Genomic DNA, 24,462 nt, shown 5'->3' on the forward strand with positions numbered 1-24,462 from the left:
ACATAAAACAAAATAAAATAAACATCTATCTATCGAAAAGAAAAAATATGTAAATTCAATTATTTCATATAATAATTTTTATTTATGACTTTTTTTTATTAAGTTTTTGATAGATTATGCACTATAATTTTAAGTTAAAAACCAAATCTTGATGCTTAATTTATTTCAAATAAAACATTCATACCGATATTGTTTAATTAAATAATGTGTGTATAAAAATGATATTTGTAACAATATATTGTCATAGATTTAAAAACTAAATTTACAAACTGATGCAGGAGCATCCAGTCTATTAAGTCGGTCTGGACCAATGTTTATTTTTATTTATAAATAGGGTGTTAGGTCTTTTGTTTAGTCAGTTGATTATTTTTAATAAATAATTTGTAAGATTTAAGCATGTCTACCGAGTATTTCGGTTTGGGATATTTGATAATGATCAATTGTTCTTGAGTCATATCGACATCATTTGGTATCAGAGCTTTGGTTGTTCAAATGGCTCTATGTGAAGACAGGTGTTTTCTTGTTCGAAGAGTCGCCGACCGAGGCATCGACAAGAACATTGGTGGTTCACATGCCCGTGGAGAAGATCTGCCTACTCGCAGATTCGCCGCCCGAGGCAGCGATGGAGTCTGTCCCGGCCCACGGGATCTTGAAAAGATCAAACGACTCCGACAACGAGTCCGCGATCTTGAAGAGATCAAACGACTCTGGAAATGAATCTGTGATCTTGAAATAAAACAAGAGATCAAACGGCTTCGTCAACGAGTCCGAGATCTTGAGTTACAACCGGAGATGCGCGTTAAGGAAACTGAATCGGTAACTATCGTATGGGACGATGTGAACGTGGAAAAGGAGCATTCTTTCAACCATCCCCACCTTCGGTTCGACAAGCCGATCTATCAAGAGTGCATATTTGAAGATAGGCCGAGTTTCGATGACGAACCGAGTTTCGATGAAGAGCCAAGATTCGATGGATATGGAGTTGATTTCCATGAAGATGAGTGTTTATTAGTGGAACAAGCTCTTAATGGAGTTTTTGTTGGTGATACGGTAGTCTCTAATGGTGTAATTGTGGCTACAAGCGGTGATATGGTGGATAATTGTGATGATCAATCAGCTTTGGGAATTGCAATAACGTCGACCACGATTATGGATGATTTGAAAGTTGACTTACACAACTTACAATCTCCTATTAATTCTCCAATTCAAATTGAAGGGAATATTCTAATTGCAAAGGATGATGATAAACTTTCCAAAAGTTCCGTTAGTAATCAATATGGAGAGCCGATTATTTTGCAAAGATAAAATAAATGGTATAATAGAAAAATTGGAAAGATTGGGGTGCACATAATATGGTGGCCTATGATATGGTCAACGAAAAAAAGAAATCTTTGGAGCAAATATAGATGACCCACATGATGATCATACTATTCACATGGCCCAATATATGTATATCCACCCTTCATTGTCATTTCAAGGAGTATTTGAGCGAGTCAATTCACTAGTGAGCAAGAAATGGCTTAGCGTTCCTTTCGACCCAGGGGGTACAGGTCCGGAACCTGGCAAAAAGACCTATGAAGTTAAGATGTTTAGGCGAGTCGTCATGATAATAAATAAGGAGCGGATTGATGTTCCATTTGATTCGGGTGGCTTTGGTCCGAAGACAAAACTCGAGGACGAGTTTTTTTTAAGAGTGGGAGTATGATGCAGGAGCATCCAGTCCATTAAGTTGGCCCGGCCTAATGTTTATTTTTATTTATAAATAGGGTGTTAGGTTTTTTGTTTAGTCAGTTGATTTTTTTTAATAAAAAATTTGTAAGCTTTAAACTTGTCTACCGAGTATTTCGGTTTGGGTTATTTGATAATGATCAATTGTTCTTGAGCCATTTGAGTAAAGCTGTGGAATCGGCATCACAAACACTAAGGTTTTGTTGTAAAAGAAAATAAATAAAAATATATTAATTTTAAAATAAAGAGAGAAACGATGAACAATATTAAATGGTTGTGTTAAAGAGATATGAGAAGACAATGCCGTATTGTGAATTATGAAAATGCTAACAATTAAATATAATTTTGGTTTTATATTTGAAGAGAATTCGCATTTATATATGTTAACTCAATAAATCAAACACAATTACCATTTTAGCGGAGTTGGTAAGAACATTTGGTTTGAAACATGAGGTATTGGGTTCAAAACTTGTATCACACAATAATATATTTTTCAAAATTTTATAAAACCTTACGGGTCATGGGTTATAATAGAAAAACGTCATGGGTCATAATATAATAGAAAATAGTGACATTACATCTACATGGCATCCTATGTGAAGTGCCAAGTTAATAATGTTAATAGTAAAGTTAAATTAGATCATATCAGATATTAACGTCAAAAACCCTTTTTTATAATTAGTAGTGAAGTGGGCCTATGGATCAAAATAATTGTGTCTCAGCCGGCCTCATATTTATAAACAAATCTCCACAAAATTGGAATGACTTTAATTAAAAAAAAAGCATTTTGGTTAATATATGTGTATGAAGTCGTGGGCTGCACAGGCCCACCCTCTTGAACACCTTGGATCCGCCCTTTGTATCATTTGCTGAGACCGCCATAAAATACGCTCACCTTGTACTTGTTTCTCATCATCATAATTGCAAGCAATGAGGCTAAACACAGTTCAAATCACATTTTCAACTCCATTACTAATTCAAACTATTACTTATAAAACCGATATTAGCAATTGCCTAGCAGAAACAGGTCATCAACATTATACTTCTTTCATACCACAAAGAGCTAACAATTCCACAATTTTTGACCCATTTACAATGTGAACCTTTTATCAACTTAGCATAACACTACACTATATATAGCCTTTGACAATCATCACAAAGTACATCAACAAAGAGTTTCAAGTTCTGCTATGGAATCTTTATTCTACCATAGGCCATGTTTCAACTATATTAACACGGTCATTTTGATATGCTATTAACTTCATTTAACACGTTTAACCACTTTTTAGACAGACGGACCCTTTCATTAGCTTAAGTTATATAGTTGATAAACAATATGGTTCAAAGGTTTTGTTTTTTTATTCACTGTATATTTTTCTGATACAATGAACAAGAAGATACAAGGTTTAAATAGGAAATACAAGAAATACAAAAATGGGAAACATAATGAATGGTAGCCAAAATACATGGCTGTAAATGAGCATGGAATGAATGCACGAATATTTGATTGAGAGAAAATTAAGGAGAGAGAAATATTGAGAGAAAATTAAGGAGAGAGAAATACGCAAATCTCAATACTCCCCCTCAAGGTGGAGCGTGTAGATTTCGCATGCCCATCTAGACTAGAAGAAACTCGAGTTGTTTAGCCCCCAAAGCCTTTGTTAGTAGATCGGCTATTTGTGTCTTTGTGTCAACGTAAAACGGCTTGATTTCCTGTGACTCGACTCGTTCCCTGACAAAGTAACAGTCCATTTCCACGTGTTTTGTTCGTTCGTGAAAGACCGGGTTGTTAGCGATATGTCGTGCCGCATTGTTATCACAGAAGAGAGGTGTAAAGCTATGTTGTCTTGTTTCTAGTCCTTCTAACAACCAACGCATCCACAAGATTTCACTAGTGGCGTTGGCCATTGCGCGATATTCCGCTTCAGCTGAGGAGCGAGAAACGACTGATTGCTTCTTTGATTTCCACGAGATAGGAGCTCCCCCCAAAAGAAGAACATATCCTGTCCTAGACCTCCGAGTGAGTGAGCATCCCATCCAGTCAGCATCACAGTATGCTACCAAATCCATTCCTCCTTCTTTCGGGAAGAAAATACCTTGTCCCGGAGTTGCTTTTAGGTAGCGAAGAACTCTCATGGCTGCGTCCATGTGTTTCTGTCGAGGGTCCGAGACGAACTGGCTTAAGACATTTACCGAGTAGGCAAGATCAGGTCTCGTGGCTTGGAGGTAGAGCAATCGGCCGATTAGTCTTCGATATTTGCTAGCATTGACACGAACATCCTCTTCTCCTTTATCCAGCTTCACATTCTGTTCCATTGGGAAGGTGCATGGTCTACATCCTAGCATTCCACTATCTTCAAGGATGTCAAGGGTGTATTTTCGTTGACTTAGCACTATCCCGTCTTTGGTTCGAGCGGCTTCTATCCCAAGAAAATACTTCAGTGGTCCGAGATCTTTGATACTGAACTTGTCATTCAGGAACTTCTTTGTTTCTTTGATTTTGTGTTCATCATTTCCTGTCATAATGATGTCGTCTACGTATATGAGGGCGGTAACAAAGATGCTACCTTCCTTGTATATAAAAAGCGAGTGGTCCGCAGCGGATTGTTTGTAATTGAGTTCCAAAAGGGCTGATGTAAATTTTTGATACCAATTTCTTGAGGCCTGCTTCAACCCATATAGTGATTTCCTTAGCCTACACACCTTTATTCCTCCCCCTTTATCGTAACCTTGTGGTATTCGCATGTATACCTCTTCATGTAAGTCACCGTGCAAGAACGCATTGTTCACATCGAGTTGATGAATGCTCCAATCCCTTTTGATGGCGACGGCAATGAGGCTTCTTACAGTCACCAACTTTGCTACGGGGGAAAACGTGTCGTGGTAATCGACACCTTCCATTTGTGTGTAACCTTTTGCAACGAGCCTCGCTTTGTACCTTTCGACTTCACCATTTGGTTTAAATTTTGTTTTGTACACCCACTTCGAGTCTATAACTCGTTTTTCATTGGGTAGATCTTCGATGGTCCAAGTACCATTTTCTTCAAGGGCCTTTATCTCATTTTGCATAGCATCCCTCCAATGTTGATCCTGTACAGCTTGTTTAAAACTTTTTGGCTCACCATTTTTAGTGATGGCCGCCAGGAAGGCTTTATGAGTTTTTGAAAATTTTTCATAAGAAACGAAGTTGGCAATGGGACATACCGTTGAGGGTTCTTGATCAGAGGCGGGGGGCGGATGGTCTATAGATGGCGGAAGCTTCACATCATAATCGTTAAGTCGTGTGGATCTAGTTCGAGTTCGTTTCTCCCTTCCTTGTGCAACATTTTCACCAATTTCATTTTGGGTTTCAGAAGACTCATTTGTTGTTTCTGTTTGAGGAGTGGTATTATTCGGCCCATTAAAAATCTGTCCGGTATCACCATCACTTGGGCTAAATTGGTTTGGCACTACTAGTTCTTCTTCTTCATCATGTTGGTCTCCAAAACTCAAATTTTCAGTGCTTGCTTTATTGAATCTACTGGGCCCATCTTCTTCATCTATAAATGTGGTAAAAACATCCTCCCTTTCACATTTAACCTGTTCTATTTTTGTGGCAAATGGAAAAGTCTTTTCAGCAAATCGAACATCCCTTGAAGTAATAATTTTTTTACCTTTTGGGTCATAAATCTTGTATCCTTTTGTTCCATTAGGATACCCCATGAATACACCCGGTTTCCCTCTTATCTCAAATTTGTCTTCATTTGTTTCAATGCTTCGATAGTACGCCAAACAACCTAGGACCTTCATGTGGTCGTAGTTTGGTTTCTCGCCATATAGTAACTCGTATGGAGTTTTGTCTTCAATGACTTTTGAGGGTAACCTATTTATGATGTATGTTGCTGTCAAGACGCATTCCCCCCAAAATCTTTTCGGTAGACTTGCTTCAAAAATGAGGGCACGCGCTGTATCAAGCAAGTGCCTGTGTTTTCTTTCTACGATTCCGTTTTGTTGCGGAGTATGTGGACACGTTGTTTCCAACATGATTCCCCGTTCTTTATAGAAGTTCATCATTTGGTTGGAAATGAATTCCCCACCGTTGTCGCATCTTATTCTTTTTATTTTCTTTTCAAATTGTGTTTTGACCATCTCGTAAAAATGTGTTATGCACGTGCTTGCTTCATGTTTATGTTTGAGAAGGTAGACCCATACGCTTCTACTATAGTCATCTACTATTGTTAGAAAATAGTTGGCCTTTGTAAACGAAGGCGTACGGTACTTACCCCATATATCACAATGAATGAGTTCGAAGCAAGCATTTGTTTTGGTCATGCTAGTGGGAAAAGGTAATCTAGTAAATTTAGACTTCATACAAGAATCACAAACGTTGTTATTGTTCTTAAAAGAAAAATTACTAAGAAGCTTTATTTGAGATAACTTCTCATCACTCGCATGTCCGAGCCTTTTATGCCATAAATCACTAGTTACCATCATTGCCTTCCTCCTAGCCCCAAGCATCCCCATTTGATATAGACCATCTTCGCACCTACCCGCTCCAATCAATTTCCTCGAATGTAGTCCCTGCATAACAAAGAAATTTGGAAAAAAAGTTATGGCACAACTTAGATCCTTTGTAAGTTTGCTTACGGACAAGAGATTAAAAGTGAATTGTGGAACATGCAACACATCTTGCACTTTTGTCCCATTTTGTAAAGTATGGCTGCCCTTTCCTTCGACTGGTATGCTTTCTCCATTCGGTATGATTACAGGTGGTTCGTCTCTCGATTCGACTCGATTTTCGAGAGCATCGGACCTGTGTGTTATGTGTTCCGTACATCCGGAATCGACTATCCATTTATCATTGTGTCTAAACTTACCAGCCATATTTGCGGTGCGTGGAGGCTCACTTTGTGCAGGTTTTCCTTCAGTAGCGAAATGCTTCTGGAACTGCTCGTATTGCTCTTTTGTCAGGCTTGAAATCAGGTCCGGTTCTGTTTCTACGCAGGCTGCCTTTGGCTTCACTTTTTCTCGTTTATTCTTCACGTTCCACCATTCCGGGTAGCGACTATCTTGAAACAACCATCTCGTGTATGTCCGTCTCTGCCACAGTGATCACAGTGGCCTTTGTTTTCCTTCTGGCTGACCTTGTTCGGTGACCCGCCGCGTTTTGCGGAGGCTTGGAAAGCCATCGTTTCATTCATAGGTTTCTTCACGCCAGCTATGGATCTTTGCTGCTCATCTTCGGCAACGAGATGGTATGCATTTCTCAAAGATGGGATTGGTTTAGTGGCGAGTATTTGGGTTCTAATGATGGAGAACTCACCATCTAGACCCATAAGAAATTCATAGAGCTGCTCCTTTTCTTTGAGCTCCCTAAGAGATTTTCCAATGCCACATGTACATCCATTGCATTTGCAAACCGGAGCAGGCAAGAAGGATTGCATCTCATCCCATAATCCACGCAGTTTCGTGTAATAGGCTGAAATGGTCATCCCTTCTTGTCTAGTGTTCGAGATAGCCTGCTTCAATTCATACGCACGCGGTGCGCTTTCCTTACCGAACCGTTCCTTAAGATCCTTCCAGATTTCCGACGCCGAATTAGCGTATTTTACACTTCCCCGAATTTCTTTCTCCATGGCTGTAGTAAGCCATCCTTTAATCATCGCATCACATCGCATCCATGCCATATAATTAGCATCGTCCGATTCTGGCCTTTTGATGGTTCCATCGATGAAGCCGATCTTGTTCTTGGCGAACAAGAAATTCTCCATCTCTTGGACCCAATCAGGTAGTTGTTGTCGGTCAAAGCATCGTTGACATGCATCTGCCTGGGATAATCGGAGGGGTGGAGATCGTATGGCGAGTTGTGGTTTGGGCTGTTAGCATCGGTCTTGACAAGATCTTTGTTTGCACCTTCTGCCATATCGGTGAGATAGTGAGAAAGACTTTAGGATTCGGTTTTGGATCGAGCGTACTGCTCTGATACCATAAACAATATGGTTCAAAGGTTTTGTTTTTTTATTCACTGTATATTTTTCTGATACAATGAACAAGAAGATACAAGGTTTAAATAGGAAATACAAGAAATACAAAAATGGGAAACATAATGAATGGTAGCCAAAATACATGGCTGTAAATGAGCATGGAATGAATGCACGAATATTTGATTGAGAGAAAATTAAGGAGATAGAAATATTGAGAGAAAATTAAGGAGAGAGAAATACGCAAATCTCAATAGTTGAAGGCTTGTTGATGGCGGCAACTTCCATTTTGTAGGAATAGCTGAACTGCTGAAGCAGCACCGAAAATTTGAATCTTGAATGTTGCGTGAACTCTTTAACACGACACAAACTAATGTAGTTGCTGATCGAGTTGAGTTTCTTTCTAAAAACTACGGCTGGGTAACACTCATATTTGCATTTTATCAACAGATTTGCAACTATGGTTCAATTGTTGTATGAATGTATGGTTGCTAGATTTATGGTTGTGGTTTTAAGGCATCTCACAACGGCACAACTACTATGCACTTCGTGCTTGTAGCTTTATTATTCAACTTTTCCTTCGAGCACAACTCACAATATGCTTATATTTCTTGTCATTAATTTTTTCTCATAATAAAACTCAAAGCTTCTTGTGTGATTCAGAGCTAGTACCTTGATTATCAAATCAGTGGTTATGACAATGCTGAATACAAATTTAAAGCAGTGGTTAACTCTATTGTTAAGTTTCCGCTAATAAGGCAATTATAGCCTCCACACCTTTTACGACGAGTTAGCACTGTTTCAACCTAAACAAATGAGCATCAATTACCAAGTGTAAGGGGGTGTTTGGCCGAGCTTTTATTTTTTTGGCTTATGTTTATTTTTTAAAGTAGCTTATAGCTTATTTTCTATTATTTGATAAGCTCTTTTTAAGTGTTCAAGATTGGTTAACCATCTATTAACACCAACTTAAAAGGGAAATAAACGTGAAAAGAGAGATTCATACAGGTATTATGATTGTGTATATAGTTATGCTTGAATTATCAAGACAATTATTATAGATAGCCTAGCTCATAGCTTGGATGACAGGATGAGTATATGTAGCATGTTGAATCACTGTTGGGTTTGAGGGGGGCGGGGAGGGTGACTGCCCTGCCCGATTACAATGGGATGCTCATTTTTTTTATTTAAGCTCATTTGATTTTCTCTTTTTTCACAATACCCAAATCGTAATGCTTAAAAGTTTATTTAAAATTTAATTGTCTAAACCTAATAAAAAAACTCTTTTATTTTAAAACTCAAAATCTCTCACATTTGGCCTAAAAACTCTTTTATTTAAGACCCATATTTTTTTCACACAACTGTCACAACCCAAATTGTAACGCTTAGTATAAGAAGTGCAATAAGATATTCTAATCAATCAATCACATTTATTTTATTTTTTATTAAATACTAGTTTGAGACCCGTCTACTATTTGGGTAGTTCTTAAACATACAATATTTAATAAATAATCGATATGCAAAAAACAATAAACCTATTAAACACTATTAATATACAGTCGTTGTACAATAGTCTTTAAAACAATTTTAAAGTAAAAAATTATTATACATATCAAATATTTGAAAAAAAAATAGGAAGTGAATATTAAATTAACAAATTTTGAAACATAAATTTTAAGAATGGTAAATAATATTTTACTATTATAAATTTGTTAAAATTGGGGAGGTTTAATATGGAAGTGACAAGTGGTAAAAATTATAGCTTTTTATTAGAGAGTATAGATATAGATATAGATATAGATATAGATAGATCTACCTATACTAATAAAAGAAAATAATTCTGACACATGACATTCTGAGGTTAATTATTACTATTAAATTTCCGTCAAAATTACTTCTCTTCTATTGATGGAAAAAAATATATTGGCTCTAAATATATGTAAGGCCCCGAACCCGGTAGCCTTACTTTAGCGTCGGATTTACTCATAAACACAGTTCTTACAAATCAGAGTTCATTAAAACTTTCGCGGAATATAAAAACTTTCGTGAAACATTTCATAACAAAACACGTCTTGTCTTAAAACATCATTTTGTCTTTCAAAATAAACGAAACATTAAACTTAAACGTCTTGAGTCTTCCGATGCCAGCCTCTTATTCAGTGCCACGTGTCTCCTCAAGCGAGCTGCCTCATCCTACTCACCTGCGTGCATACTAAAAGTCAGCTACGCTGAGTGAGTTCTAGTTAATCAGACGCCATACAATACATATACATACATACATATCCGAAGATACATATCCACTAACCTCAGTCTACCGAGAGTACGTTCATAGTCCGCCGTCTATACCTGTACTCAAGGTCGTGAACACGTAAAAGGTCCGCAGTCCTTACCTATGTTCACCATTCATGGTACGTGCAAGGTCCGCAGTCCTTCCCTATACCATCCTACATCCACAACACGTACAAGGTCCACAGTCCTTCCCTATGTTGCAACCTAAACCATAGCACGTACGAGGTCCGCAGTCCTCCCCTATGCTACCACAATACAAATACAGCACGTATAAGGTCCACAGTCCTTTCCTATGCCATCCTATCTATAATACGTATAAGGTCCGCAGTCCTTAACTACGTTGTCGTCTATTATCTGTAACACGTATAAGGCCCACCGTCCCTATCTACGTTTACATCTATCATCTACATTACGTATAAGACCCGCAGTCCTTAACTACGCCATCACCAGCCGAGTCTATGTCCGACAAAAGCTATAGGGATTTGCCATCCTAACTTACTATGTCGAACGTAGAACTCACATACCATTCGTGTACCTGTATACACATACTTCACATATACAATAATTACATTATAGCATAAGAACACTCTAGGCGTTCTTTACATCATTCATTTAACAACCATACCTCTTGTCGATACGTGCAATATCCGAAGATCGTTTACGCCCCGACAAGTATTCATTTGTAATGTTCATACATCTTCGATATATAATATTCGTACCTTTATTTTTAACCTGACAGTACGCGCAATATCCGAAGATCGTTCGCGTACCGACAAGCAATCATTCATATCCATCACATATATCACATATGGCATACACTTATCACTTAGGATAAATGTATTAACAACACATCGAGTATGCACACAGCCCCGAAAACATAACACATAAATGGGGCTAGAAACTCACCTGAACTCTGCCTCTTCCTCCGATAGTTGTAAATCCCTTCTTTAACTGAGCTCGGCTGACTGTATAAGTTACACGTATCAATACTCGCCTGATCTAATCTGGCGGCCTAGTATTAGCTTACTTTTACTTATCGCTTATAATTTATTTTCTAATCGAACTCGACTTTTAGGCGAAGTTAAACCTTAGGCGAACTTAGCTTTAGGCGAAGTTAACCCTTAGGCGAACTTAGCTTTAGGCGAAGTTAACCCTTAGGCGAACTTAGCTTTTAGGCGAAGTTGTCATCAGGCGAACTTAGTTTTTAGGCGAAGTTGTCATCATGTGAACTTAGCTTGCAGGCGAAGTTCATCAGGCGAACTTAGCTTGCAGGCGAAGTTGTCGGCTGCAGCTACTGTTCGTCCTTAATCATCTTCGTTTCTTAACCAAATAACTCGATTTAGGTATCCACGTAATCGTCTGACCAGCGCCTACAAACCCCAACCATCAAATCGACCTAACATCGATGTTTAAAGGGTGCGATTTAGGCATATAGGTTACGGGTTCTTTTAGGTTAACAATTAACCTATCAAACGCTAATCAATTCCAGTAATATTTGTTGTTTTAGGTTCGTTTATAACAAACTAACACAGATCTATGACTTCCCAAATCAAACCGAGCTTATACGAACGATTTCTAACTATAAACGTACCTTGAACGAGTCGAACTACGAACCCGGTTAAGCCTTGATGTTGTTTTGGTCCGTCACGACGTTCCAGCACCAACAAGCTCGGGTTTTCGCCTTCGGATCTTGGTTTGGGTTGTGTGTGTTTTGGTGGTGTATGGAATATGTGAGAATGAGGATTAAATGGTGATTAATGGTATTTATATTTAGGGATCATGGGCTTAAGCCCATGGACTCTCCTTCATACTTTCATAACCCAAGTCCATAACCCATATCCATTACCCAACACTAGCCCGACCCATACCAACTCCTACTCTATTTATTTATTTCCCGATAACCCGAGTAAACTTTCCCTCTAATATTAAGTAATACAATTAATATTATTTTGAAAATTTCGGGATGTTACAATATAGTATTGATTATGAATTCAACATACCGTATTAATTGGTCAATCTCCATTGATTGAATTATTAATGATATAAATTATATTGTAAACATACTTAATATAAAAAAAATATTAAAATCTGTAATAATTACGTGTCATAAAGATGTTTTCTTTAAAATTAAAATGTATATAAAAGAGTTTATGTTTAAAGAGTACACTAATATTTAATTTTGAGACATATTCATATTGAAGAAAACTATAATAATTTTGTTTACTTTTTACAAATATTCAATGTTTAATAAGTCTTAAAAATCATAGACAAATTTTCCATTTTTCATATTTACTTTTCATGTTTAAAGTGTGTTTATAAGGACATCATGAAAGTTGTTCAAAAAGAAAAATCTAGTGTCCTTTTGGTTTATGATGGGTTTAGTATTTAGGGTTTAAGAGCATTCTTAGCCCGTTCCCTACCCTATATTCATATATATATCATATAATTACACTAAAAAACACTGTATTTTCTCTCTCCTGCTTAATTAAATAATAATTTATATACCTTTATCATCATACTTTCTCTCTCTTTCACTCACAACTACTTTATGAAAATATTAAAAAATTATATAGTATCTACAGTTAAACCTTAAATTTAACTTTCCCATATAAATTTTCTCTCTCCTCTACTCACAACCACTCATAACCATACCATATAATTTGCAAATCTCCTCACATAATTTTAGGAAACGGGTTGAGAATGCTCTAAGATAAGGAATGAAAAACATTTTTTTGAAAGACTTTAATTACATCTTTCAGATCTAAAGGTCTCGTTGTTTTAAATGTTGCTTTCAGTGGCATTGTTCCATTATTGTATACCGATGGTAGAACAACCCATTTTTGATTTAAAATTCAAATATATTTGATGATATAAAGCGACTATATTTGTAATGCATTTTTTACATAATATAAAAAGACTTAATTATCTTTTATTTTATTTGTATAAGACTTAATTATCTTTTATTTTATTTGTATTAAATTATTCATTGTAATTTATACATTAACTTATACCGTGTAATACATGGGTTTCTAAAGCTAGTTGAAGTTATATTAGTAAAAAAGATTATGTTTTATTTTTGATAAGTAATCTTACTATACTACTAAAGTAAAACTATTTGGACATATGGCATCATTCTAGCGTGGCCACATAGGATGCCACATAGCCCCTTACCAATCTTAACAATTATTTAATTAAGTAATTTAAATTAGAAATAAACTTAAACTTTCATTAATTTGTATTAATGGCAATATTACATTTTAAAGTTACTATAAATAAAATTTATACGTATAATTATCTTTTTACTTATTTCAAACTTCTAAAACTTTGTAAAATAATTATATGTTTTAATATGTTTCTTTATTTAATACTAGGTTAGTATCCCGTGTGATACACGGGTTGGATAGATAATATTTTGATTTTAATAAATGAATATAAAGATTTATAAAATCGAATAAATTACTAATTACAGAAGAAAAAAAAAAGAAAAGAATCATAATGAAGTTATCATAAATCTAAAAAAAATTTGTTTGTATATGATTGTGCATGCCTAGCTGGTAACACTTGAATTATATAAGAAAAGAATAATATTAATTAAATATTTTGATTCATAAATACTATTAAAAAAAATATGTATTAACACATTTTCCATATAAAGTCTTTCGGGAGGCATCGCAAATTCACAACCCTGAAGAAACTTGGTCCTATTGAAAAAGTCTGTAGAGGTGTATTTGCTTATGCTAGCATCATTAAATTATATATGTTTGATTTACAAACAAAATATGAGAAATTATCAAAAAGATAATCATTTGATTATGATAAATGGGCAAACCAATATAATCTTAACAAAATAATTACTCATGCTAACTATGAAATACATATAATTATCCGTAAATGTATACATCTATTTATTTTACTTATATACTCTTTACAAGAAGTAATATAAGTTAACTTTGCAGATAAGTTAGTTACACAAATAAGAAATAATATATAGATATGTAACATCGTTTCTTTTACTATATAAAAAGACAAATTATTACATAGTTCATCAGTTATATAAATAAAGTAGACATGTTCTACAAATTAATCATTATCGGTTCTTAAAATTAGTCATAAGCATACCATTTAAATCAAATTTATTATGTTTGTAAAGTCTAATCAACTTTTTCCTCTATTTGAAAATTACATGGGAACCCTATGGGAACAAACATTGAGTAGATGTAACATAATAATCAATAAAAACGCATATATATGATGATAGAAATTAGAAACTATTATTTAACAAATTCAGTAGTATTGTAAAAAATTTAAGACGTTAACCTAGATTATCATAAATTTAACCAAAATCAAACATGTAAACAAATCTTAAACCTTAGAGTTTATTATCGAGTTTTGGAGAAATCATGAAAGTATTTACAGATAAATCGACAAACCTGAGATTTGATAGACGAAATATCTTGAGATTATGTGATTAGTTTTTTATTCTCCAGATAAAATTTCAAACTGCAGTTTTTTGTGTCTGATATCATTTAGGGAGAAAGTCAATCGCGTCAAATATGATTTAAGGAGGCATGAAAAGTCAGCATGTGTGTTATAAATTATATGGAAATTAATATAATATTTTTTATAACAAAGGGTTGGTTACGGAATATCTTATTTATCAATTTTGATTATTTTTTTTATTAAAGAAGTAAAGTTTTAATGATTAAAAATAAAAACTTGTAAATGACACAAATATAGACATATATACTCTTTCACTACATGTGATTATATTTTTATTATTGCATAACGTATAAATGTTTACGCGATTCTTACAATTTTCTACTTCAAGTTAGTTTTGAACTGTACACTTGTATATATAATATGACTGATTAATTATAAAAATTACAGTAATATTTGATTCTTTAAGCTAAGTCTTTTAATTTTGTTTTTTAAATAATAATGATGATGATTCATGGAAGAATAATAATCAGTCATGTGAGTCATGTCCATGTTCGGTGGAGATACTTCCGATGTCTCATAAATTACAATAACATTACGACAATGCTATACCACTATTATTAGTTATTATTATTAATTATCTAAATAATTAACTATAATAAGGGTGACATATTTAAAGAAAGAGACGGTTACGAAACCATTTACCAATTTGATTATCCTTTTATTTAAATAAAGAAAAAAATGCTTTAATGATTGGAAAATGTGTTGCCAAATAACACAAATATAGTGCAATTAAGTGCCAAGTGGCACAAATAGATTTTTATATATTATAATAGTAGATTTACGTAAAGTCATATGCTAAATCTATAATTTTATACTTCTTCAAATAAGTAATCATATGTGTTCCGTCCGTGTGATACACGGACAACTGACCTAGTACTAATTATTGGAAACTTACAAATAATATACGTTTTTTTGTTTTATTTATTGTTTTTTAATTAATCTTAACCCAAAATGCTTCTTAATCAATTTTTTTTTCAAATGCAAAAGATCTCCATAGTCATTTTAATCAAACCTAATAAGATTTCCAACCCCCTAAAATCCTACACAGTATATGTATACTTAATACAATACACCTTATATAATCCTAAGTGTTAAATTATTTTACAAGGATGACGAAAATAAGAAGGATGAGAAAATTTTTTATTAAAAATTAAATAAATTAATAAAAAAATCATAACTCAAAATTTAATAAAAAAGCGAAAAAGGTAAAAACATAAAAATATTTCCATCGTCTTTCTCGTTCTAAAAAAAAGACATAATGCCGAGGAAAAAAGATCATTATGTGTTATTGGTTGCGTTTTTTTCCCTTAACATTGTGTATTTTTTTTCTTGATATTGTGTTATATTGCTCAATATTGTGTTATATTTTGTTTAGCATTGTGCTATATTTTGCGATCTATTGTGTCTTTTTTAGTTATCATTGTATTTTTTTGTTTATTTTCGTCATCGTGTTTTTTTCAGCGTTGTGTCTTTTCGACGGTTTTTTTTAACAGGAATGATGGGAGAAAAATTTTAGTTTTTTTAATTTTTTGAGTTATGATTTTTTTGAATTTTTTTATGGTTTTTTTTTAATCAAAAATCTTTCTCACACTTTTCATTTCTTTTATCTCTTTATATTCTAACTTAACCCATAATCGTAAACTATTAGTATATATGTATTATAATCCTAATATCCTAAAATAAACAGCGTACGCATCAATTATGTAGTGTATGCAATTTATATTGGGAACTTTAAGTAATATATCCAACACATGCAACTCCTACAGGGTACCAATATATAGTGTAGACACCACTAATATAGTGTAGACAACCTATATGGGGAACTTTTGTAATCCTACACAATAAAAATATACGGTTTGGTGCCACTAATGTAGTGTGGGGGAAGTAGTGTAGGGAACATTTAAACGTATTATTAAATATTAATTACAATTAGTTAGCATATTTGTAATTAATCTTAATATTGGGCTTAAAAGGAAAATCATCTTGATGATGCATGATCATATTTAAATTTAAAAAGTGGTAAATTATTATTAGATGGAAAAAAAAAGTGGCAAAATAATTAATAGGGCTTAGGATGATGGTAAATGATGAGGATAAGATAAATTAACAAGAAAAGGAATCCCAATAGATAGCACGCGTTGTCTTGTAGATTGGACCTTGTGTATATGCGAAATGCAACCACCCTCATGCATCTTTTCCAAATTCTTAAAACAAATAGTTTACCCAAAACTAAAATTAATGATAAAATACATAATTGATGAGAGAGTCTTAGGGGCAACACTAGCAAATGCAGCTTTCAACCCTGCATGCCATTTCCATCCAACTACTCCAAGACAAATGCCCCATTAAAAATATATAGAGTGAGAGAAAGAGAATGAGAAGAAGTTGGATATGAATGAGAGAGACAGAAGGAGAATGTTGGTTGTAGAACCAATGTAGCTTTTGGTATTGAGAATAGTGATTGCAGAGAATGTTGTGTGTGATATCATGTTTTTCTTATATAAATATAGTATATATATAATACTAAAACAGCAGGCGGGCTTATCGTTTGAATCTTGTGAATTATAATTACAGTAAACAAAAGTAACAAAATGAATAAACGTAATGGTCAATCAATAATGCTCCACTAGTAAAGTACAATCTTGGAAGTATGGAACGAGGGCAAACCTTAGCTCCTAATCAAACTAGAGACTCAACAAACCTTTCATTTTTTTTTCTAATACTGATAACATAAAGTGCATACTAGTTGTAGTAGAAAAAGAAAAGAAGTAGCAAATGGACTTGAAAAGGATCCTCAAGCATGTAGAAATAGTACCTAGAAACCAACACCTAGCAAGAGGACAAACCAAAGGTAGGACATTCTTAGTCACCAAGACAAAGCTAAACCCGATTAACAAGTCTACTTAAAGAAACCAACACATCATATCTTTGAAGAGGTACAAGTATACCAAATCCCACTTAATCTACTCATTCCATGCCATCTTATGTCTGCCTGTGCTCTTCCTTTCCATTGTGAGGGTCTTAATGCTTCAAACATGTGTCATTGTCTTTGTGAATTATAATTATATCTAGTAAATTTGTTTTCCATGAAATAGTTTGGCTAAATATACGGCTTCTTAATTTACTTATTAGAGTGGACATTATGTAATTCCTAAACCCTTATCAACTTGATGTTATTCCAATGTATACATATGCAAGCTACTAAGTTAGGCTTAGAATATACATGATCATATATACACACACATTAAAAAGTTACAAAAAAAACTATTACCGATCATTTTTTTCCATTTATTTTTGTTATTATAAGGTTAGAAATAAAAAATAAAAAGACATATAAAATGATCCCTAGCTTAAGTGGCTGAAGTGAGAAAGCCAAAAACTTCAATGTAAAAAGGGTGTTCGGGGGGGGGGGGGGGGGGGTGTTTCAAGTCACACATGCGACCAAAATAAAAAAGGGGGTTTCAGGTTAGGTCGGAGAGTTTTCTCACCTATGGGGGCGGTCTCCGATACTCGAGGAATGGAGATAAATGAGTGAGTTAGTAGTCCGTCAGTAATCCAAATTAGCCGTTAAAAGAAAAACCAAAAAACTCACAAACTTACATCTTCGCGGTGATGATAGTCTGGACAGAGGTGATGGAGATGTGTGTAATAGTGAAGTTGGTAATGATGGTAACTGACTAACAGTGGCATTTTTTGGTAGTTTGAATGTTTCTTTTATGAAGAACACTTCAATGAAAAAAACATGAAAAGTTTTGTTTTTCTTTTCCTTTTACATATATAATCGCACGCCATTTCATTTATTGAACTAGACTTGCACGTTAATTAAAAAATGTATATATATTAATCCATTTTTTTGAGTAATTTGTTAAATATTTGGCATCATGATGACATAAAAAAACCGTCACGATGCTTATAGTAATGATAGCATTCCCTCTGATTATTATAACAAAGGGTGTTCGAAGTCATTCATGATCGGAAACAGTGGTAAAATAAATGATAATTTCGTCTACCAGTAACCAAGTTTTCAAACATCCCACTAAAGTACGCTTCTTCTTCTTCTTCTCATCAAAAGTCACACTCAACTTATTGAGTGTTATAGAAATTTGTTTTACAAATGTTAATTTATTAAAATTAACCGACATAAATGGAACATACATGAATCTTGATTGTTTACTATTATGCGTTTTTTTTTAAATTGAACATAAGTTGAACAATTGACTAACATTAAAACCAATAATGAAATTGAGTGAGTTTTGAGTAACAAAAACTGTTTTAAGTAACTTTAGTAAAATATTTGGGAAACTTGATTGCTATTGTGTAAATTTAGTACAATATTAAAGATGAAACTAAATTATACATGTATAATCAAATATGATATAATCACATAATCATATATTCATATATAAATAATGATCACACAAATTTACAAAAGTCATGCGCCATCTAAAAAGAACCAACTTTATATATATATATGACAAAGACACTTGCAAAACATTATATATGCCCAAAAAATGTTTAAAATATCATACATATTCTTTGTTAACAACTAAATTTATTAAATTTACTAACTTTGTTTATTTAATTAAATAATTTATACTAAGACCATTTAAAAATAATTCACTTATAAATATTCATATTTATCTGACAAATTATTTAATGTTGAATTTCAACAACGAATTCAGATCTAGATCGTCTAAACACATGAATATCGCTCTTGAATGAATATAGACGGATGCAATGCATGGTCTGATTCATCACGATCAATGAATGGATGTACAAACATGATGAAACACTCAATAATCGGTAGTGCAATTACATGAATGTATAAATGATCGAAGGATTTAGGATTAACGCCAAATGATAATTACATGAAGATCTCATACACACACATGCATAAGTTCAGCCACTCTGTGAAAGACCGAGAAGACTCACTATCATTTACATGTAGTTACATGGCATTGCCCTTCGGCTTTTTATGCATTTACCACAAATATTTACTGCAACTTTAGCAAATATTTACTTTGATTGTCGGTCCTTGTTTATATCAATTTTCAACCGATATTTTTGCCAAAAAATGAAACATATATATGTATATATAATTTTGGATTTTGAAAGGAATGAAATGATAATGTCCATGAAAAGAGGGCGCCATTCTTAAGCTAAAGGCCGAAGTGCTTTAAGCTTTCATAATTTTTGGTCTTTGTTTCTTTTTTGAGGGAGGGGACACGACCCCAGCCCCACCCACCCTGCATGCATAAATTAATATTCATATTCCTCCAAACACATCCTTCCATTCGCTATCTTCTAAACTCTTGTTTTGGAGTTTCTGCAAAACCACCCTTTTACCCTTCATTTGTCACATTTCTATATTAATTAGACTGGATCTAACAAGTACTCCTAGATTGGCCTCTATGTTGTTTTATACTTGGATTCTTGTGACTCAGCTGCCAATTCCTCTCCTTTCTCTTCTTCAATCATTCCCAAGCAATGTTGTAAAACTCCCGAGTAGGCGGCCGAATACTCCCCGATTACTCCCCGCCTAGATCGAGTACTCCCTGCTCCCTTGGCCGAGTACTCCGTAGGTATTTTCCGAGTAATCCCCGACTATTCCCGAGTAGTCGCGACTCCCCAGTCGACCGTCTAGGACCGCCTAACAAATTTTACAACCTTGTTTCCTAGTGGAATAATATCACTTGATAGCTAACATGCATTATTCATTCACACAACACATATACATATCAGGGGTGTGAGACACTAATTAACCCAATATAAACATGTCTGTTTGGGTAGTCAAAGCAGTTTCGGATCAGTTTTAGGACGGACATGTGAATATGTTTAGCTAAATAGATAAACCACTAAATATACAAACCCTCTAGACTTGGTTATATATTAATTTGTAGTTTTGACACAAGTAATTTAAGGAAAACACATCCGCCTCTTCAATTCGAGCTAGGTTGCGCACTACGTAGCTTATTTATGTGATTTTGGGATATGCATATGAAGTAGCGAGTGCTTTTTATTGTTGTTATTATTATTATTTATTTCAAAATTACAAAGAACCAACTAAGAGCATTGACACATCCTCATCCTCTTCCCCCCTTACCCAAATGTAAGAAAAATATACGATTTTATTCATTTTCATTTATATATCCTTTTATCCAATATCTCAAATAATATGAAAAATTAAAGTAAATTAACCTTCACATTTGGATTCATTATTCACATATCCTATATTTATATGGTTGGAAGTTAAAAACATGTTTTATTTAATTGATGATGAATATATACGGGAAATCGGATGTGAATTTTTTTTTAAATAAACAAAATTTATGACAAAATCTTTATTTAGTTAAATTTTATAGATAAAGGTGAGGATTTCAATGTGAATATGGTCTAATGTAGGTGTGTGCATATTTAATTGCAGGCCCATATATCCAAACACCACCTAGCTAGTACGCACTTTGTATACATGTAAATAAAACTAAAAAAAATATTATTAATTTGAAGAAGTAAAGCCTTATAAAAAATCCCTGCCACTCTATATAAAGAGAAGCAACTTAAACTAGTATCAACTTTCATGCTCCCCACTGAGATACTTGGTTTTATTCACATAACTTCCCACTTCCTCTGTTGTCTAGCTACCTCTAGTCAAAAATAATTAATGGTCGGGGAAAAGATGATTTGTTCATCTATTGTCATGTTACAAGAGAGGTTTAGACAATTGGAGAAGGTCAAAGAGATGAGAGAAGAAAGAGAGCTTCTGAAGTTGATATCATACAATAATCATCACTCCCACTCCCCTCATTCTTTCGATCATTCGGTTTTCCATTCGGATATCGCTTCCCTACTCCGAAACACTACTTGCAAGATTCTCATGACCTACTCTCTCTCTCACTCTCCCTCTCCCTGTGGCAAAGTCCACACATGAAGAAGAAGATGAAGCATGACACTTGCTGGGGTGAGATCAAAAGCAGTCCTCAAAAGTTAGCCACCAAGCCATCTTGGCTCACCAAAAATATTAATGAAGCTGATGATGTTGATACCACTCTGCATCTCTAGCTACCACATAAATAAATCTATAATATTTACATAATAGAGATTTTCATTCCTTTCTTTTTTAAGATATTTATTATTAGCAGCTCTAATGCATCAGTGAGGTACTATGTGTTTTGCATGAACCCATGCACCTTATCTAGGTTTTTCTGTCATGTGTATTCAAGTCTAAATCAAATGATCAAATTAAGTATGCAGCTTGGGTTTGTATTGCCTTATTAAATTTAGTGTATGCTCCATTATCTTCTTCTCTTCAATGTTCTAGTTGATATTCATCTCATCTTCTTTATTGAAGCTGATCATATATATATAATCATTTGTTCAGAACATAAACTCTTCTCATGTCACGCAAATCATATTGGTGATCATGATCAGCTTTTCTAATTTCTATGCATTGCCATTTTTTCCCGTAGAATTAGCGCCATAAATGAGTCAGAGTTAAGATTATTAAATTCAATATCTCTTAAAAAAACTAGGAATAGTTGCATAAATCAAGATTTAGAAACGAGAATAAAGTTTAAATATCTGCTACTGATGTATAATAGGTTAAGCGACATAATTGAGAATTAAGTCGATCAGAAGAGAAGTGTAGTTGGTCTTCTGGTCCAACGGGATGAGGATGATAGCTAAGAATTAAGATCTTATGGTCTCAAGTTTAAAACTTGACTCAAGGGAGTGTTTTCTCAAATGGTGGGCTTCCTCTTTGATGATGTTTTTGGGTGAGTCAAGCATGAAGTGCCAAAATCTGTATAGATCAGTATAGACGGTGGACAGTTGACATACCATTTTAGGCAGGGGCAAAGGTTAGCGAGGGCCGGGGGTGGCCCGGGCCCCCCTGTTTTAAATTCGCCGAATTTGTTTTTACGTGATGTAAATTTACCCCCCCCCCCCCCCCCCCCCGATTTATGAATTTTTTAATACATTTTGAGTCCGGCCCCTCGACGAACTAGTCCAAGCTTCGCCATTGATTTTAGGAAGGTTCACTCGGGTATTGAAGGTAGTTTAAAATGCAGATCAAAAAATAAAAAGACAATTAGCATTGTTAATTTGAACTTACGAACTCCAACTTGCATAATACTTGCGAAACTTTTTTTTAAACAAATCATGTCATTTGAACGACTGCAGTGAACTACTCCCATATGTGAAAACTAATAAGCCGTACAAATATCAGAAACATTACTGGTTTTTGTGCTTACCACTCACCCTAAATTCCCGTTCCTATTGGACTTATTCCAATTTAAAAACTACCATCTACCAAATTCGGCCATTACTTGTTTGGGGCTTGTTTTTGGATGACATTAATTTCATGTGATCACCAACACCAAAGGTTATATATATAAAAATCAATATTGTTTGTATGTATGCATCATAAGTGAATGTATATATTTTCTCGCTCTTTTCTCTCAGCCACAAGTTGCTGTTACTTATATAAAGGTGTGTCCCACGATTACAATGTTGGCGTATATATGTTTGGCACAAATTATTTGCTTTGATGATAAGTATTGGCAATGTTACTATAATTAAGATGTGCACATATCACATATGCTCATGTTATATGCCTCTATTGCTAAATTTATAAGCAAAAAATAATGAACAAGAGAGTTATCAAGGTCGTCCATGGTCTCATGGTAGAACAACCATTAATTAACTTTAAAAAAATACGAGATTAAAATATTAGAGCGAGCACATCGACGATCTCATTTGGATACTAATCAGATACTAGAGTCGGATGCTAATCGTCTTGGGCTAGGTCAGATACTAATCGGATCCAGGACTAAGTATAGGAATTCTTTCAAAATTTTCACGGGTATGGAATTGGTATATGGGATTTGGTAATATACCTTCTGTTAATTACTTTTTAGTTTGCGTTGTTCTAGGTTGGATTGTTCATGACATTATTTGATTAATTCTTAGTTTGTACATCTGATTTGGAGTTAATAGAAATCTAATTATCTGATTCTGACATATATACTTAATGACGGATGTCGGGCGGGAACCTACGATCCAGATACACCACAACACGATAATACAAAGCCAGATGCAAAAGCTCCATATAGGACATATATGGAAATCTAATTATTTGATTCTGATGCAAAATCAGAAATCTAATTATTTGATTCTGACATATATACTTAATGACAGATGTCGGGCGGGAACCAACGATCCAGATACATCACAACACGATAATACAAAGCCAGATGCAAAAGCTCCATATAGGACTATAGATCACATTCCAAACTCAGGACCATATCCAGTATAACACTGTTGAGGCGACTCTGATCGATATCGAAAGTTCAATAAAAAACATTTATAAAAATTATATTTACCAGTTAGGGCAAGTGTGGTGTCGAATCAACAGGGAATCAGTGGAAAGTGTCAGTCGAGTTTATTGTTTAATAATAATTATTTATGCTAGGTGGACAGACGATGCCAAGTATATTAAATATTGATTTGATTGTGAAACAATTAGAGAAAAATAATCAAACTCTAGGTTTCAGGTTGTGAAGCAAACTAGACCAATTGATTAACTTATTCGAAAAACCCCTTTGATCACGCCTATAATCAAAAGATTAGATAGTTGACCTTATTTACTGTCATAATTGAATCTGAACAGTTGGTTTGGATGAAAATAACATAATGATGACCGGTTTTAAGGTTTGATAAATTGAATCAGCTTAATTGTTAAAGATAAATGGGTCAATGACTCTAAGAACCTAATCCTAAAAGTTGATGACCACAAATCAATAAACTGATAAAACTTCAAAGCATTAAATTACGAAAAACCGTTTAAATGCACAAACAAGCATCAAAAGTTAACTACCGAATGGCTAGTCAAATCCAAATCCAATACCGAGGCTTAGAAAACCAAAAGTCTAGCTACAAACACAATCCTACTCCCAAAGATGGTCACGAGGGATTTAGCCTTGCATCT

General features: G+C 34.2%; 1 protein-coding gene across 1 annotated transcript; it reads right to left on the reverse strand.

Moving 5' to 3' along the window:
- Positions 1–6,746: 6,746 nt before the first annotated feature.
- Positions 6,747–7,478, reverse strand: LOC143568259 (uncharacterized). Its single transcript, XM_077054456.1, has one exon. It carries the CDS (start codon positions 7,476–7,478, stop codon positions 6,747–6,749), a length of 732 nt encoding a protein of 243 aa, XP_076910571.1.
- Between the last annotated feature and the right edge of the window lie 16,984 nt (positions 7,479–24,462).

The sequence above is a fragment of the Bidens hawaiensis genome, unplaced genomic scaffold, assembly GCF_021521415.1.
Source record: "Bidens hawaiensis isolate Kalapana, Puna unplaced genomic scaffold, B.hawaiensis_p1.1 tig00023867_1, whole genome shotgun sequence".
NCBI classification, from domain to species: domain Eukaryota; kingdom Viridiplantae; phylum Streptophyta; class Magnoliopsida; order Asterales; family Asteraceae; genus Bidens; species Bidens hawaiensis.